At 34.1% G+C, this 14,116-nt stretch overlaps 1 protein-coding gene across 1 annotated transcript; it reads right to left on the bottom strand.

Annotated features, from left to right (window-relative positions):
• Nucleotides 1–11,701: 11,701 nt before the first annotated feature.
• LOC131068430 (uncharacterized) lies at nt 11,702–13,735 on the bottom strand. The gene is made up of 4 exons (XM_058003617.2): nt 13,625–13,735; nt 12,450–13,454; nt 12,315–12,365; nt 11,702–12,109 (listed from the first exon to the last, which is right to left on the bottom strand). Exons 1-4 carry the CDS (start codon nt 13,733–13,735, stop codon nt 11,702–11,704), a joined length of 1,575 nt encoding a protein of 524 aa, XP_057859600.2.
• Between the last annotated feature and the right edge of the window lie 381 nt (nt 13,736–14,116).

The following is a 14,116-nucleotide window of genomic DNA, read 5'->3' as shown; positions in this document are numbered from 1 at the left end:
TACAAAAATAGCCTTGAAAATATGACATATGAGGATACAAGTTGATTTTGATATCTTAGGTATCATGTGCATTTGAATTTTCACAATTTGAAGATTTTGACATCACATGCATTAGTTTTTGGTTTGTGAAGTATGTGCTAAAGAAAAGAATGCAAGAGAAATATTTTGAAAGCGCAATGCATGGAGGTCCCATCAACCACTTTAGCTCATTCATTCATATGTTTGTGGTCCTATGCAAATAAAGAGTTTTGGTAAGTCATCATATTTTATCACTTTTATTGATGATTACTATTGAAATTGGTGGGTGTATTTTTTGAAGGCCGAGGATGAAAACCTAGATACATTCAAGAGGTTCAAAGCCCTCATGGAAAATGAGAAAGGGTGCAAAATCAAATGCTTCAGAACTGATTGTGGAGGAGAAATTTGTTCAAAGGTTTTTCAAAGTTATTGTGATATGATTGGAATTAGGAGGTAACTCACCACTGCATAAACACCTCAATAGAATAGAGTAGTAGTGGTAGAAATGGCAAGGTGCATGTTACAAACCAAGGGACTGAGAAATTATTACTAGGGAGATGCAGTTGCTATAGCAATGTGCTAAAAAACATGACACCTTATGAAGCATGGTATGGGAAAAGGCCTAATGATAATCATTTCAAAGGTTTTAATTGTTTGGCCTATTTGCATGTACTTGATCAAAATATACAAAATTTAGATGCAAAAAAGTGAGTCATGTATTTTAATTGGGTATAGTGAAAAAAGAAAGGCTTATAGATTGTATAGTTCCCTCACTATAAGCTTATTGTCTCAAGAGATGTAATTTTTAAAGAAGGACAAGTTTATGGTCATAAAAAAGTCCATGTTGAGAAGCCAAAATATGCTTTCAATGATAATATTATTGATGATATTGATCATGAAAAACCCACTAATGTTTTTGTTTCAAGTGCTACAAATCAACCAAGTAGCCCATCATCTAGTTCTTCAATTCCAAGTTCAAGTCCAACTTCATCTCCAATTTCTAGAAGGAAGGTTAGGGGATTGAATGATATTTATTGAATGCATGAAAATTAAGCACATAAAGAAGCTCCAACATGTGAGATAGTGAATTTTTTAATTTACGAAGGCAGATTTTGAACCATCATGTTTTGAATATGCATGTACTAATGAGGTTTGGACATCTACAAACAATGAAAGAAGAGATGGCTTTCATTCACAAGAATGACATTTAGGAGCTTATAGAGCTTCCACATGGCAAGAATAATATTGGCACCAAATGGGTCTACAAGACTAAGTATAATAGTGTTGGGATTTTTGAAAGACATAAGGCATGATTAGTTGCTAAAGGATTCACACATAGTTATGAAATTGATTATGAAGAGACATTTGCGCTAGTAGCAAGACAAAAGACAATTAGAATGCTGATTTAATTAGAAGCTTTGAAGAAGTGGAGCATATATCATATGGACGTGAAAAGTCCATTCTTGAATGGGTACTTAGAAGAGGAAGTATATGTGGAACAACCACAAGGATTTGAAGTGGAAGGAAAGGAGAATCATGTGTATAGGTTGAAGAAGGCTTTCTATAGTCTCAAACAACTATCAAGAGCATGGTATGCTAGGATTGATGGATACTTCTAGGAGAATGGATTCCAAAGAAGTAAGAGTGAACCTACCCTTTACTAGAAACAATAAGGTACTGATATTCTCATCATAGGTTTGTATGTTGATGATCTATTGTATATGGGTAGTAGTTCTAAGATGAAAGATGAATTCAAAGTTGCTATGATGAATGAATTTGATATGAATAATCTTGGTCTCGTGAAATATTTCTAGGAATGGAGGTTTACCAAAGTAACGATGAAATTATCATTTGTCAAACAATGTATGCACAAGATATGCTAAAGAAATTTGATATAAGTTATTGTAACCCTTCATCCACTCTAGGTACTCATTGAGTTGTGTTGTGAAGAGATGATGGTGTTGAATTAGTTTTTGAGACAACTTTCAAAATTATTGTTGGGAGTTTGATGTTTCTAACCCATACAAGACCTAATATTGCATATTCAATTTCATTTGTTTCAAGATACATAAAAAATACATCAAAAATAAACATGAAGACGGCCAAGATAATTTTGATGTACATGAAAGGTACTCTTAATTTTGATCTGTAACAATGAGCTGATTTTTTTTTTTGGTACAATTGGATATATTCCCCAACTCCTCTTCAAAGCCTATATCCTACAATATTAAGGTCACGACAAAAATGCAATGAATGGAACTCACAATGATGGGAAAGTATGAATCAAGAAAACTATTTGGACAGGGCATATCTGGGAAGGCCTATTATAAAAAAAATACAAAGATCAAGTTGTAGCAGTCAAGACCATTGAATAAGAGAAAGTTCTTAAAGTGAGCAGGATGAAACAAATAAAAAAGAGAAATATGTGTGATGAGACTGGTCAAGCATCCTAACATTGTGCAGCTATTTAAACCAAAATCCATTTTGAAACAGAATATGTTAAAGGACGATGGCTCTTTAAAAAAGTTGCTAAAAGAAAAGTAAAACGAGATGGAACAAGGAAGTATTTCCAGTTTTTGATCATTCCTTCCAGTCCGTGCTCTTACTCTGTCCATAGTCGAAATCGATGCACCCTTAAATCTAGAGGATCTTTGATAATAGTCTACATTCTTTGATACCCATAGCTACTCTCTTTACAAACTTTGAAGTCATTGATGTGAGCGTGGCGAGGAATTCTTCAGTAATTGTAGTTACAGTTTTTGTCGTTGAGAAATTGTTGAGAGGAGTGAAGACATTAAAGGAGACAGTCAAAGAAATAGTGGCGAGAACTTCAAGTAAAATAGGGGTGAATTATTTTTAAAAAGTACATATGCAATTGGTACTCCACCAAAAGGTACAAAGATAGTGGTCTTGTTTAAATGTGGTAGGGTTTCTATGAGCTACTGATGTATGAAATATTAAATTTTGCGAGACTTGTATCTGTTCTGGCAACCCAAGAATTTTTCTAGAGAACTTGTAATGTGAAAGATCCAAAGATTCTAATCTCGTCAAATCAAAAAGTATTATTTGGCTATAGAGAATTATGACTCAAATACAAAGCAATTTGGAGGATGGAACACAATTGAATTTCTTTGGCTATTTCTCCACTAAGATAATCATAAGACAAATTCACTATCCAACCAGATGTTAGCCTAATCAATTGGATATCGGCAATACCCAATTCGGTGGTATGACCCTATCCAATTGGCGATGAACTCACTAATAAACATCCAAAGTAGTAAGAAACTAACAATCTGTCATTTTTTATAGGCCAAAATCATTGAACAATTCAAGAAAGAATGGAAAAGAAAACCCTAAACGAAATAATATACAATCCAAACATCTCAACAGTCTCCAGGCAAATATGGCAACATTCGAGGATACTTCAAAGGATAAACTTTCAAATTAAAATGGGAAACTCTGTTGAAACTAAAAACTAAACTAGACCCTAGAACCTGTAGGAACAAGTTTTAGCTTTATTCAAATGTGTAGAGGAAAAACTTGGTTTTTTCAGCATTCGACACAAAACAACTAAAGAAAATGCCTCTTTTTGTTCTTCCGCATGGGCACAAGGCTACCACAACATATCTACAAAAGATGACAGGATTTTGTACTTTTGACTTAAAATTAAATGACCTAATATATATTAATTAAACACATACTTTATGGCTAAAACTAGACACCAATAAGAGTAGGAATATTCAAGAATTGGAATTAAAATCCAAGATTAGATATAGAAAATAGAAAAAAAAAATTGCATACAATGCTACAATAACCATATAAATGGGAAACCTATAATATTCACTAAGAGATGTTCAATTTACCAAATCAACAGACATAATGAAGACATGCACATGCATTTGTAGATACCGTTGGCTTCACAACGGTGGATGCTTTTAGGAGTCTTGCAGGGGCACTAGTAGTTTTATTTTTAGTTTAGATCTGCATTGCAATTACCATCATTAAAGGTATACAACTATTTTTAGTTTAGTTTTAAAGTTTTTAATCATGCTTTGTAAATCAGCATGCATGCAAACCTCCATTCACAGCTTTTTTAGTTTTATAGAATAGTAAATGCTATTTTCTATGTTTAGAACTACTGGCTCTCTATCTTCCTTGATCGGTGAAACTATTAGTTCTTCTTCTATATGTATACGATGCATATTCAATTGTTTTTCAATGAATAATATAGTTCAGTTTTATTTCTCTGTTGTATGCACAACTAAGAGTTTTCTTGCTTAAGTTTGTATTGTTTCAGTTAGCCATTGCAAATTGTAATAATTTTATTTAGCTCTCTTCTTGGTATAGTGTAAGATCTTATTGTTTTGAATCCTTCAATTGGTATCAGAGCCCCTGTTTTCGGATTTTGTTTTCTGTGCGCAAATAGTAATTCGTTTTTAAAGAAGTTTCAATGGAAAACAACAACGTATCATTGCAACTTCCATTGTTCATTGGAGATAATTATTAATATTGGAGCATAAAGATGATGACTCCTCTAAATTCTCAAGATCTCTGGAAAATAGTACAAGTTGGATACACTGAGCCTCCAGATCAGAATGCTTATAATGCATTGAATCAAAATCAACATAATTAGTTGAAAGAAGATAGGAAGAAGGACAATCATGCCCTCTTCAACATCTAATCTGCATTGGATATTTCAATTTTTCCCTTATATTGCAGACATGACAAAGTCAAAAGAAGCATGAGAGGCTTTACAAACTACATACCAAGGATCAAACAAAGTAATATTGGTAAGGCTTCAAACCTTTCAAAGGGATTTTGAGAATGTTAGGATGAAAAAAGCTGAGTATATTCAAGAATACATTACCAAGACCCAAGATATTGGTAATCGGCTTAGATCTCAAGGTCAAATTGTCATAGAGAAGTAAATTGTCGAGAAAATTTTAAGATCCCTTCCTCCAAAGTTTTATATAGTTTTGATAGCCATAGAAGAAAATAAAGATCTAACTACCTTCCAAGTTGCAGAATTGGTAGGTTCCTTACAGTTACATGAAGAGTGTATGAAGTGTTCTATGGAGAGCCTTGCACAAGCTTTCCAATCTACTATGAGAATCAAAGAAAAGTCTTTGAACCCTTCTTCTCACTCTAATAAATATCAAAGAGAGTCTTCTTCATATAGAAGATGTGATAGACGAAGAGGAAGAGGTAGCAACAAAAGAAGAGAAAGAGGCTATGTGGATTGTAGAAATATCCAGTATCGGTATTGTGACTGATATGGCCACTATGAATCTGAATGCAAAAAGAAGAATTTTGTTTTGAAAAAATCAAGAGCCAACTATTCTAAAGATTCATTTGAAGAAGCCAAGCACTCCACATTCTTTTCATGCAAATTTGCAAAGGAAATTCAAATAATGTGTGGTTCCTAGACTGTGGTTGCTCCAATCATATGACTGGTAAACCTAAACTTTTTGTCAAGATACACGACTCTATGAGAAAACAAGTTAAATTTGATGATGATCAAGAGGTTGATGTGATGAGAAGAGGTACCCTAGCATTGACAACTAAGAAAGGTATATTACTTTAATTCATAATACTTTGCATGTGCCAAAGTTAGAGCATAATCTTTTAAGTATTGGGAAACTTCTAGAAAAAATTTATAAGGTTGTTTTTAAGGATAAGTGCTACAAAATATTTGATAAATCTACTAGCCATCATCTTGTAGAAAAGGCTTATATGAAAGAGAATAGTTTTTTTCCTCTCACATTGGGTTATACAAGAATGCATTCTCTCAAAGCAACCACAAATGATTTATGGTTATGACAACAACAATATGGACACCTAAATTTTCAAGGACTAAGTTGGCTTTAGAAGAAGAATATGGTGAGAGGACTCCCTACAATTCAAGCAAAACAAGAAGTATGCTCAGGGTGTGCGCTTGGCGAGTAGCATCAAGATAGCTTCCTAGTGAACATCATGGAGGAAGAAAACTCCACTAGATCATGTGCATGTTGATATTTGTGGTGACATGCAAGAGGAATCTTTGGGTAAGAATCTCTATTTTTTGACATTTTTTGATGATTTCTCACACACACTTGAGTTTATTTTCTCAAGTAGAAATCAGAGGCCTTTGCATGCTTCAAGGACTTTAAAGCTTTAGCAGAGAAACAAAGTGGGTATTCTCTCAAAATAATTTGAATAGATAGAGGGGGAGAATTTAATTCCAAAGAATTTTCTAACTTTTGTAGCACTAATGGAATCTAAAGATAGCTTACTACAACCTATACCACCCAAAAATTGGAGTTACCGAAAGAAAGAATCATACCATAATAGAGATGGCACGAAGTATGTTGCAGTCCAAAAATCTTACTAATTGTTATTGGGGAGTAGTAGTAGCCAACATAATATATATCCTAAATAGAAGCCCTACAAAGCTGGTTAAGAATATGACTCCAAATGAAGCTTGGAGTTGGAGTCGTCACAAGCCTTCAGTGGCTTACTTTCATGTATTTGGTTGTCCAGCCTATGTTCATGTTCCAGATCAGACACAAAAGAAGTTGGATGCAAAATCTGAGCTTTGCATATTTGTGGGGTATTCTAATGCTACAAAAGGGTACAAATTCTACAATCCAGACACAGAAATGGGTCATTAGCTGAGATGTGGTTTTTAATGAGGGGGGGCCTGACAATGGAAGAAAGGTGATCAACAAACCACACCATTCATCATGGATATTGAAGATGATTGTGCTCCTCCTCTCCCCACAAGTTCAAATGGAAGTTCTAGATCCAGTCATAGCTCAAGCGTGAGCCCTCTAAGTTTTAGTCCACCAAATTCTTTGGATAGTTCATCATCAGTTGATAGATCCAGTTCAAAATCTAGTCCAAGCCCTTTCTGAAAGGTATGAAGTTTGAATGCTATTTATCAAAGGAGCTCTAATATTGATACCTCTGTCAATTTTTCTTTATTTAGTTCACTTTTGGTTGAGCCTTCTATGTATAAATAAGATGTTAACTAACAAATTTGAATTGATGCCATGAATGAAGAGATGCATGCAATTGAAAAACAAAATACATCGAAGTTAGTGCAACTTCCTAAGGGAAAGCAATCAATTGGTGTGATATGGATCTACAAGGTAAGTATCATGTTGATGGTTCTCTGAAAATATACAAGGCAAGATTGGTTGCACAAGGATTTGCTTAAACACCTAGAGTAGATTACTCTGAAACCTTTGCTCTTGTTGCAAGATTTGATACAGTCAAGATTATCTTGGCTATAGTTGCACAACACAAGCAACCAGTTTACCACATGGATGTGAAATCAACCTTCTTGAATGGTTACATTGATGAGGAAGTATATGCGGACTATCCTATTGGCTATGAAATACCAGGTAAAGAAAAGTTGGTTTACAAGCTTAAGAAAGCACTTTATGGCTTGAAGTAAGCACCCAGTGCATGGTATGCAAGGATTGACAGTTCTTTCTCGAATAAAGGCCTCCATCGTAGTCCCTCTAAGCCAACCCTTTGTATCCAACAGTTGGGAAATGAAATTCTTATTGTTCAAGTCTTTATATGGATGATCCCATTTATACATGTAATAGTGCATCTCTCATGGAGAAATTTCAGGCTAACATGAAGAAGGAATTTGAGATGTCAGATTTGGGACTCATGCACTATTTTATTGGTGTGGAGGTGCACCAAAATTCTAAAGGTATATGAATTTCTCGATCTAAATATGTAGCTGATTTATTGAAGAAGTTTAGAATGATGTCATGCACTTCAGTTGCCACTCCTTTCGCCGTTGGTGAGAAATTGACCAAGGAGATGCAAGTTGCAAGGTTGATGTCACTTTATATAGAAGTTTGGTTGGGAGCCTCATGTACCTCACTACTACTAGACCTAATATCATTTATGTTGTCAGCCTTATCTCTAGGTTTATGCAAGATCCTCATGAGATTCATTGGTGAGCTGCAAAAAGGATCCTAAGTTACGTGAGTGGTACACAAAATTTGGTTATTCATTACTCTCTTATTGATAAGTTTTGTCCTACATCCAAGCAAGTTGCCGATATATTTACCAAGGATCTTCCTACAACTAGTTTTGTTCAATTAAGGACTCAGTTGGGTCTCATCCACATTGTTCATCCAAGGGGAGATTGAAGACATGCTCATGCATCTACAGATACCATTGGCTTCACAACGGTGGATATTTTTAGGAGTCTTGCGGTAGCACTGGTAGTTTTAATTTTAGTTTAGATTTGCATTGCAATTACCACCGTCAAAGGCATACAACTATTTTATAGTTTATTTTTTAAGTTTCCTATCATGCTTCGTAAATCTATAGTTTAGTTTTTAAGTTTCCTATCATGCTTCGTAAATCTGCATGCATGCATACCTCCATTCATAGCTTTTCTAGTTTTATAGAATATTCAATACTATTTGCTATTTTAGAACTGTTAGCTCTCCATCTTCCTTGATTGCTGAAACTATTAGGTATTCTTCTATATGTATACATTGCATATTTAGTTGTTCTTTAATGAATAACATCATGTTCTCATGCGGTTCTACTTAAATTTAAGGAGTTAAATGTTCCCATGCAACTTAAAAATTGTCAAAAAAGGGAAAATTTGGAATCTTTCCCTATTTTGGTGGAGCAGCTATTGTTTAGGAATTAGAAATAAGCTATGGAACAAAAGGGGGGGCTGCAGTGGCTGCTTATTAACAAAAATGTCACATGGCTCCACAATTTTCTTTCCCTCTTTTTTTTTAAAGATTTTATTTCTTTTTTCTTTCCAAATTAAGTGCACAAATTAGTATTAAATTATTAATGCTATTAATACAAATTTAAGATGTTTTGCTTAAAAATAAGCTAAGCAACCGCATGAGAACATGCCCTAATACAGATCAGTTTTGAATCCTTCACATAAGATAACAAAAACCAACTCGAATATCAATTTCAACAATAAAAAAATAAAATCACTATTGGCTAAAGGTCTAAATGCATAAAACAGTTATCCTTGACTGTTTAAAATTTTTTTTCATACTCAAGGAATGCAATATATCAAAGACTAAAATAAAATAAACTACTTAAGTTCTGAACCGAAAATAGAATGCTCGCACAGAAAGCAAGATCTGTACACGAAATTGCCACAATGTATAAAACAATTATTTACAAGTGTTAGAATGTTTTTCATACGGGAGAAATGTAGTGCGTCAAAAATTGAAACAAAATACACTACTAAAATTCTAAACTGAAAATAGAATGCATGCGTACAAAACAAGATCTAAAGAAGAAATTGCCACAGATAACACCTAAAATAAAGAAATCTCCAAATAGATTTCAGCTAAATATTTAAAGTTTCAAAATAGACCATAATCCTTCTGACAGGCTATCTAAAATAGCTACTTAGAAGCTTCAATCAATGCACACAGGATAATAGAAAGCAACTTGAAGCGGAATTTCAATAATAAGCAAGCATAAAATCACTATTGGCTGAAATCTAAATAGTCATTTATAAGTGTTTAGAAGGGTTTTCGTTTTCTTCTAGCTATTCGTTTCATAGCTGAATACGATTGCATAAATATGTGTGCAGTTCATGTATGGTTATGGGATTGATAATGATTAATAAGAGTATTTCCTGTTTTGAGTGTGGATGTAAGCATATAGTCTGGTGTTGTCTCTTGTTTTTCTTTATTCTGTTTTTGTTATGGTTTTTCTGTTCGTTTTAATCATTACAAAAACAACACTTGCGCATAAAACATGATCATAAAAAAATAAAATTACCCAAAATAACACATGTAAAACAAGGACTTTTTCAAATAGATTTAACTAAAGATTTGAAGTTTCAAAATAAAATCCTTCTAAAAGTTTATCTAAAACCAGTTTCTTAAAAATTCAGTCACTACACCTAGCACAACAACAACATCTTGGATATTCTGAGAGTGAGATGATTCTAGCTTCTATAAAATGATTCTTGAGCCTAAGCACCTCAATTTGAAATCTGGCATTTTATCATTTGTAGAAATCTGAAAACTAGTTCAACTTTAAAACTTATAAGAATGTTCAGAACAGATTATCTAAAAATCCCTTTCGTATCTCAAGAATCTAGATCATTTTTTCTATTTTATGAAAAAATATTTTAAAAAACAGTAGCATCTCTGCTTTTATGGTTTTTTCCTCTATTTTTTTTTTCCCTTAAATTTTATTCCAAAAAATAGAGACTATGCGGGCTTTATGTCAGTTTCCAATCTTATAACCAAAATTGCACTTTTTGACCAGCTATACAACTTCTGTCATTTTTGGGAATTTGGTCAAACAAAGGCCTTTGCCACTTTTGGAAAATTGGGCAAATTGTACACACGCACCTCGTTTGAATCATCTCTGCCCCTTTTGAGAATATGAGCAAGTGTAGACAAGCACCTCATTTCAATCATTTTCATCATTTTTTGTGCTGGTAACAATTTTTTAATCTTTTTCCTGCATCTGAGCTCTAAGCATTTTTGTTGGCTATGCAATGACACTAATCAGAGTTTACAAGCAATTGTATTCAATTATGTCGAATACAAGGATTTCACAATGACTCATTAATGTCTTATGTTTGACTTGACTCTACAACAAAACAAATTGTATGAGAATAATTGGGGCATCTATGATGGAGGGTAGAGATAGAGCATAAACAAAAATAGAGTAAAAAAACAAACTCAGAAATTATATTGAGCATCATAGAACATTACAATGACTATTTCCTAGCAGCTTTGCGGAGCTGAACTCTAAGAAAAGTGAGTGACTAGCATCTTGTATTACATTCAATTTAACATTAATATCTTAGTCTACATGATAGTTGAGAAGATAAATATTGGAAACATCCAGAATGTTGACTGTGAGAGACATCTAGAATTTGATGTGGAAGCTTCTGTCATAAATGTCAGACTAGCCAATTTTCTTTTGTCAGGTAGTAGAAATTAATACATACCAACAATATGTTGTAAAGGCTATTCACAGTAAGAATTTAGTCTGCATTACTAACTTTAGACAAGATTTTTCTTTCTAATAAGCTCTGTGAATGCCAGTGTTTGATTTATTTATCATAAATCAGATCACCTATAATATTAATTTATTCATAGAAAGCTACCTTTCTCAGACTCTGGATGTCTCCAGAGCTCAAACACTGCAAAAAGTTACGGCAAGAAACGAATGTCTTCGCTTAAAAGTGCTCAACCAATTCTTCTCACAAGTATGAGAATTTTCAATCGTCAAAAAGATTTCTCCTCCTTAAAATCGAATGGATTTTATGTACTCAACCCTTCGATTTCGTTATAAATTTATGCTTTTATCTAATCTGATTTGAATAGGAAAACATAATAAGATTTAAAGCATAATCGAATAAAACTTTTTAACCCCAGAAAATAAGTTAAGAATAACACCATCAAAAGAAATCCAGGGACTTCACAATATAGAGAAACAAAACCCCTTTTCAGCATCCGATCAGATTTACCTACTAAATTTTCGTTTAATCAGTATTAATATCAATGTCTCAGAATGCCTCTCATATTATCTTCAAATTAAAAAACTTTAAATAGGAATTCTAGCTAAATGAAAAATCAGCTATGTTACACTTGTAAGAACTAGAATACAACCATCAGCGTTGAAAAATGTATGTCAACATTAAAAGGAATGAGCCCAAACACTACTACTGTTTTCTACAAATCTTTGCATTTAGGCTTTCCTGTAAAACCGATAACTGTCCTTCCTTAACTAGAACATCTTCATCTAGTTCCTTTACTCTCATTTTAAGCAGTCCCACTTCGGCAATGAATTTAATGTTTAGCATGGTAAGTTGTTCTGCATCTTGGTCAAATCCATCCCTTTCTTCTGAAACTTTGGGTATCTCTCGTCTTAAAAATGTCAGTTCTTTGAGCCTACCATGTAGTCTTTCAATGTTACTTTTCAAAACCTCTCGACTCCTTACCAAAGTTGCAACTTCATCCTCAAGTCGTTCTACATCAGCCGCATTGGAACATAATTTCTCTCGTAGAATCTTGACGAGTAAAGTTTTGGTTTTAAGTTCTTGTTTTAGTTGTTTGAGCTCCTCCTCACTCTGAAATAGCAATCAAGAATATTAGTTGATAACAAAAACATGTCAATGCACACTCCCTAAAATAATATGAAGATATTTAAATATCTCTTTTGAGAAGACTGCTGGATTTATATAATCTACTAAAAAATCTGTAAATCTTCCAATCTCTGTAAGGCTAGATAAAATTGCAGAACGTCAAAATAACAAAAGAAATAATACTAATTACCTCACTATCCTGTTGCTCCTGTTGATATGCCTGAGGATTTTCTACATCTTGCTTGAGAGATTCATCACAGGATATACGAGATTTTTCTTTCAAGATTTATTCTTGCATCCAAACACTATTCTTCCAAGATTCAACCTTTCTTCTTAAAATTTGAGCCATCACATCCAATTCCAGGACATGATTCCATTCTTGTCCAGTTTCTGACATTAGAGAATGTTCCCCTTCATTGATTTCACATCCATTGAAGTTAGAGAATTTCCTTTTAACATAATACAACAGCTTGAAAGAAAGGCGTACATTCTCATCCAGCAGTGGGAATGCCTGAACTAGCAGCTGATCAAGGCGATTCCAAAGTTCTTGATCAAGTTTGATCAACCCAGTGCTAGTACCTTTCTCATTGCTTTGCATCCTATCCAGAAGATAGGTGTTTTCGTACCTCAGACCATCAGCTTCCCACCTGAAATTCTCCAAATCCTTGCGTAAGGCTTTTTCCACACCAACTAATCGGAGTTGTTCCTTTTGTAGCTGTGTTATACAAGCGTCTCTGTCCTGTGCACAATCATTTATCTTATTGTCTAATTCTCCCCACAATCCCCCAATTGTTCTTTCCTGATCTCTACATAGTCGCTGCAATCTGAAAACTGATTTCTGTAACTCAGAATTTTCCCTCTCTTTCTCCCTGTAGCTCCACTGCATTAAATCCCGGCCAGCTTCTGCTTGTTTTGCATTCTTGACGGATTCTGAGAAGGCTTCCCTTAGCTTCAAAATCTCATTCTCGGCATCTGTTGATTTCATTTTTAAATCCATACATTGCTGAGATTCGTTCACCTGGTTTCTTGCATCAATTTCCCTTTGCCAAGATGAAACTTCTCTTTGCAATTCTACATTTTTCTCTGCCAAATCTTTGACCCTCTCTCTCATCCTCCTCTCCTCGGACCTAATTTTCTCCAGCATAGAGACCCATTCATTCGACAGCCTATCTACCTTTTTCTGAGATTCCTTCTCTCCCTTGACCAACCTTAGAGCTTCATTTTCTAAAGATCTCTCTGTCTTGCTGCTCTGAACTTCTGAAGATCTCTTTCTGTGTTTCTTTTCATTGCCCTCCTTAAAAACCTTTTGGTAGGGCAAATCATTATTTTTCTGTTATTGTTGGATGTGGAGACCAGTATCAATGGAAATAACCTCCAAATCGCTGCAACACTAGAAATCACCTGTAAAATAATAAAATTCCCTGTCATTTTCTATCTGAGACTAAACTCAATTATGACAAAATTAATCAATTAAATTCACAGCCGAACATGAATAGTTACCAGAGTGCAGAGGAAGACCCAAATGTCCGCCTGCATGTCCCCTTCACACAGAAATCCCATGCATAAAACTAAAACTATGCAAATCAAATCTGCCAGAGTAATCGCAGCCATTCTGCTGATGCTTTGTGCTAAATTGTCAAGAGAAGGATAGCTAAATTAGGTATGTATATGGAAATCTCCTTACATACTGATGATTTATATATCATGTAATTTTATAAAGCCGTTGGAGGACATACCTGGGTGTTACCTGTCCTCTTTAATTTCATTCAATTCGTCTCAATGGCCATCAGACTGCATATATGAATTCCCGGAGATTTTAAATTCGTGACTTTGTTTCCAGTGCATGCAATAATCTGAATCATTCCAGCCATATAAAACCTAGCACTGTATCTTGGAGATTTGATTTAAACCCCAAATATGAAAAAAAATCAGATGCTTTTCTGAAATTCACTAATTTTATCGATTGTTTTCGTAAATTTTAAGCTTCGACAG

The sequence above is a fragment of the Cryptomeria japonica genome, chromosome 10 (assembly GCF_030272615.1).
Source record: "Cryptomeria japonica chromosome 10, Sugi_1.0, whole genome shotgun sequence".
Classification (NCBI taxonomy): domain Eukaryota; kingdom Viridiplantae; phylum Streptophyta; class Pinopsida; order Cupressales; family Cupressaceae; genus Cryptomeria; species Cryptomeria japonica.
Note: the sequence above shows the minus strand (reverse complement) of the source record. Positions and strands in the feature narration are given on the sequence as shown.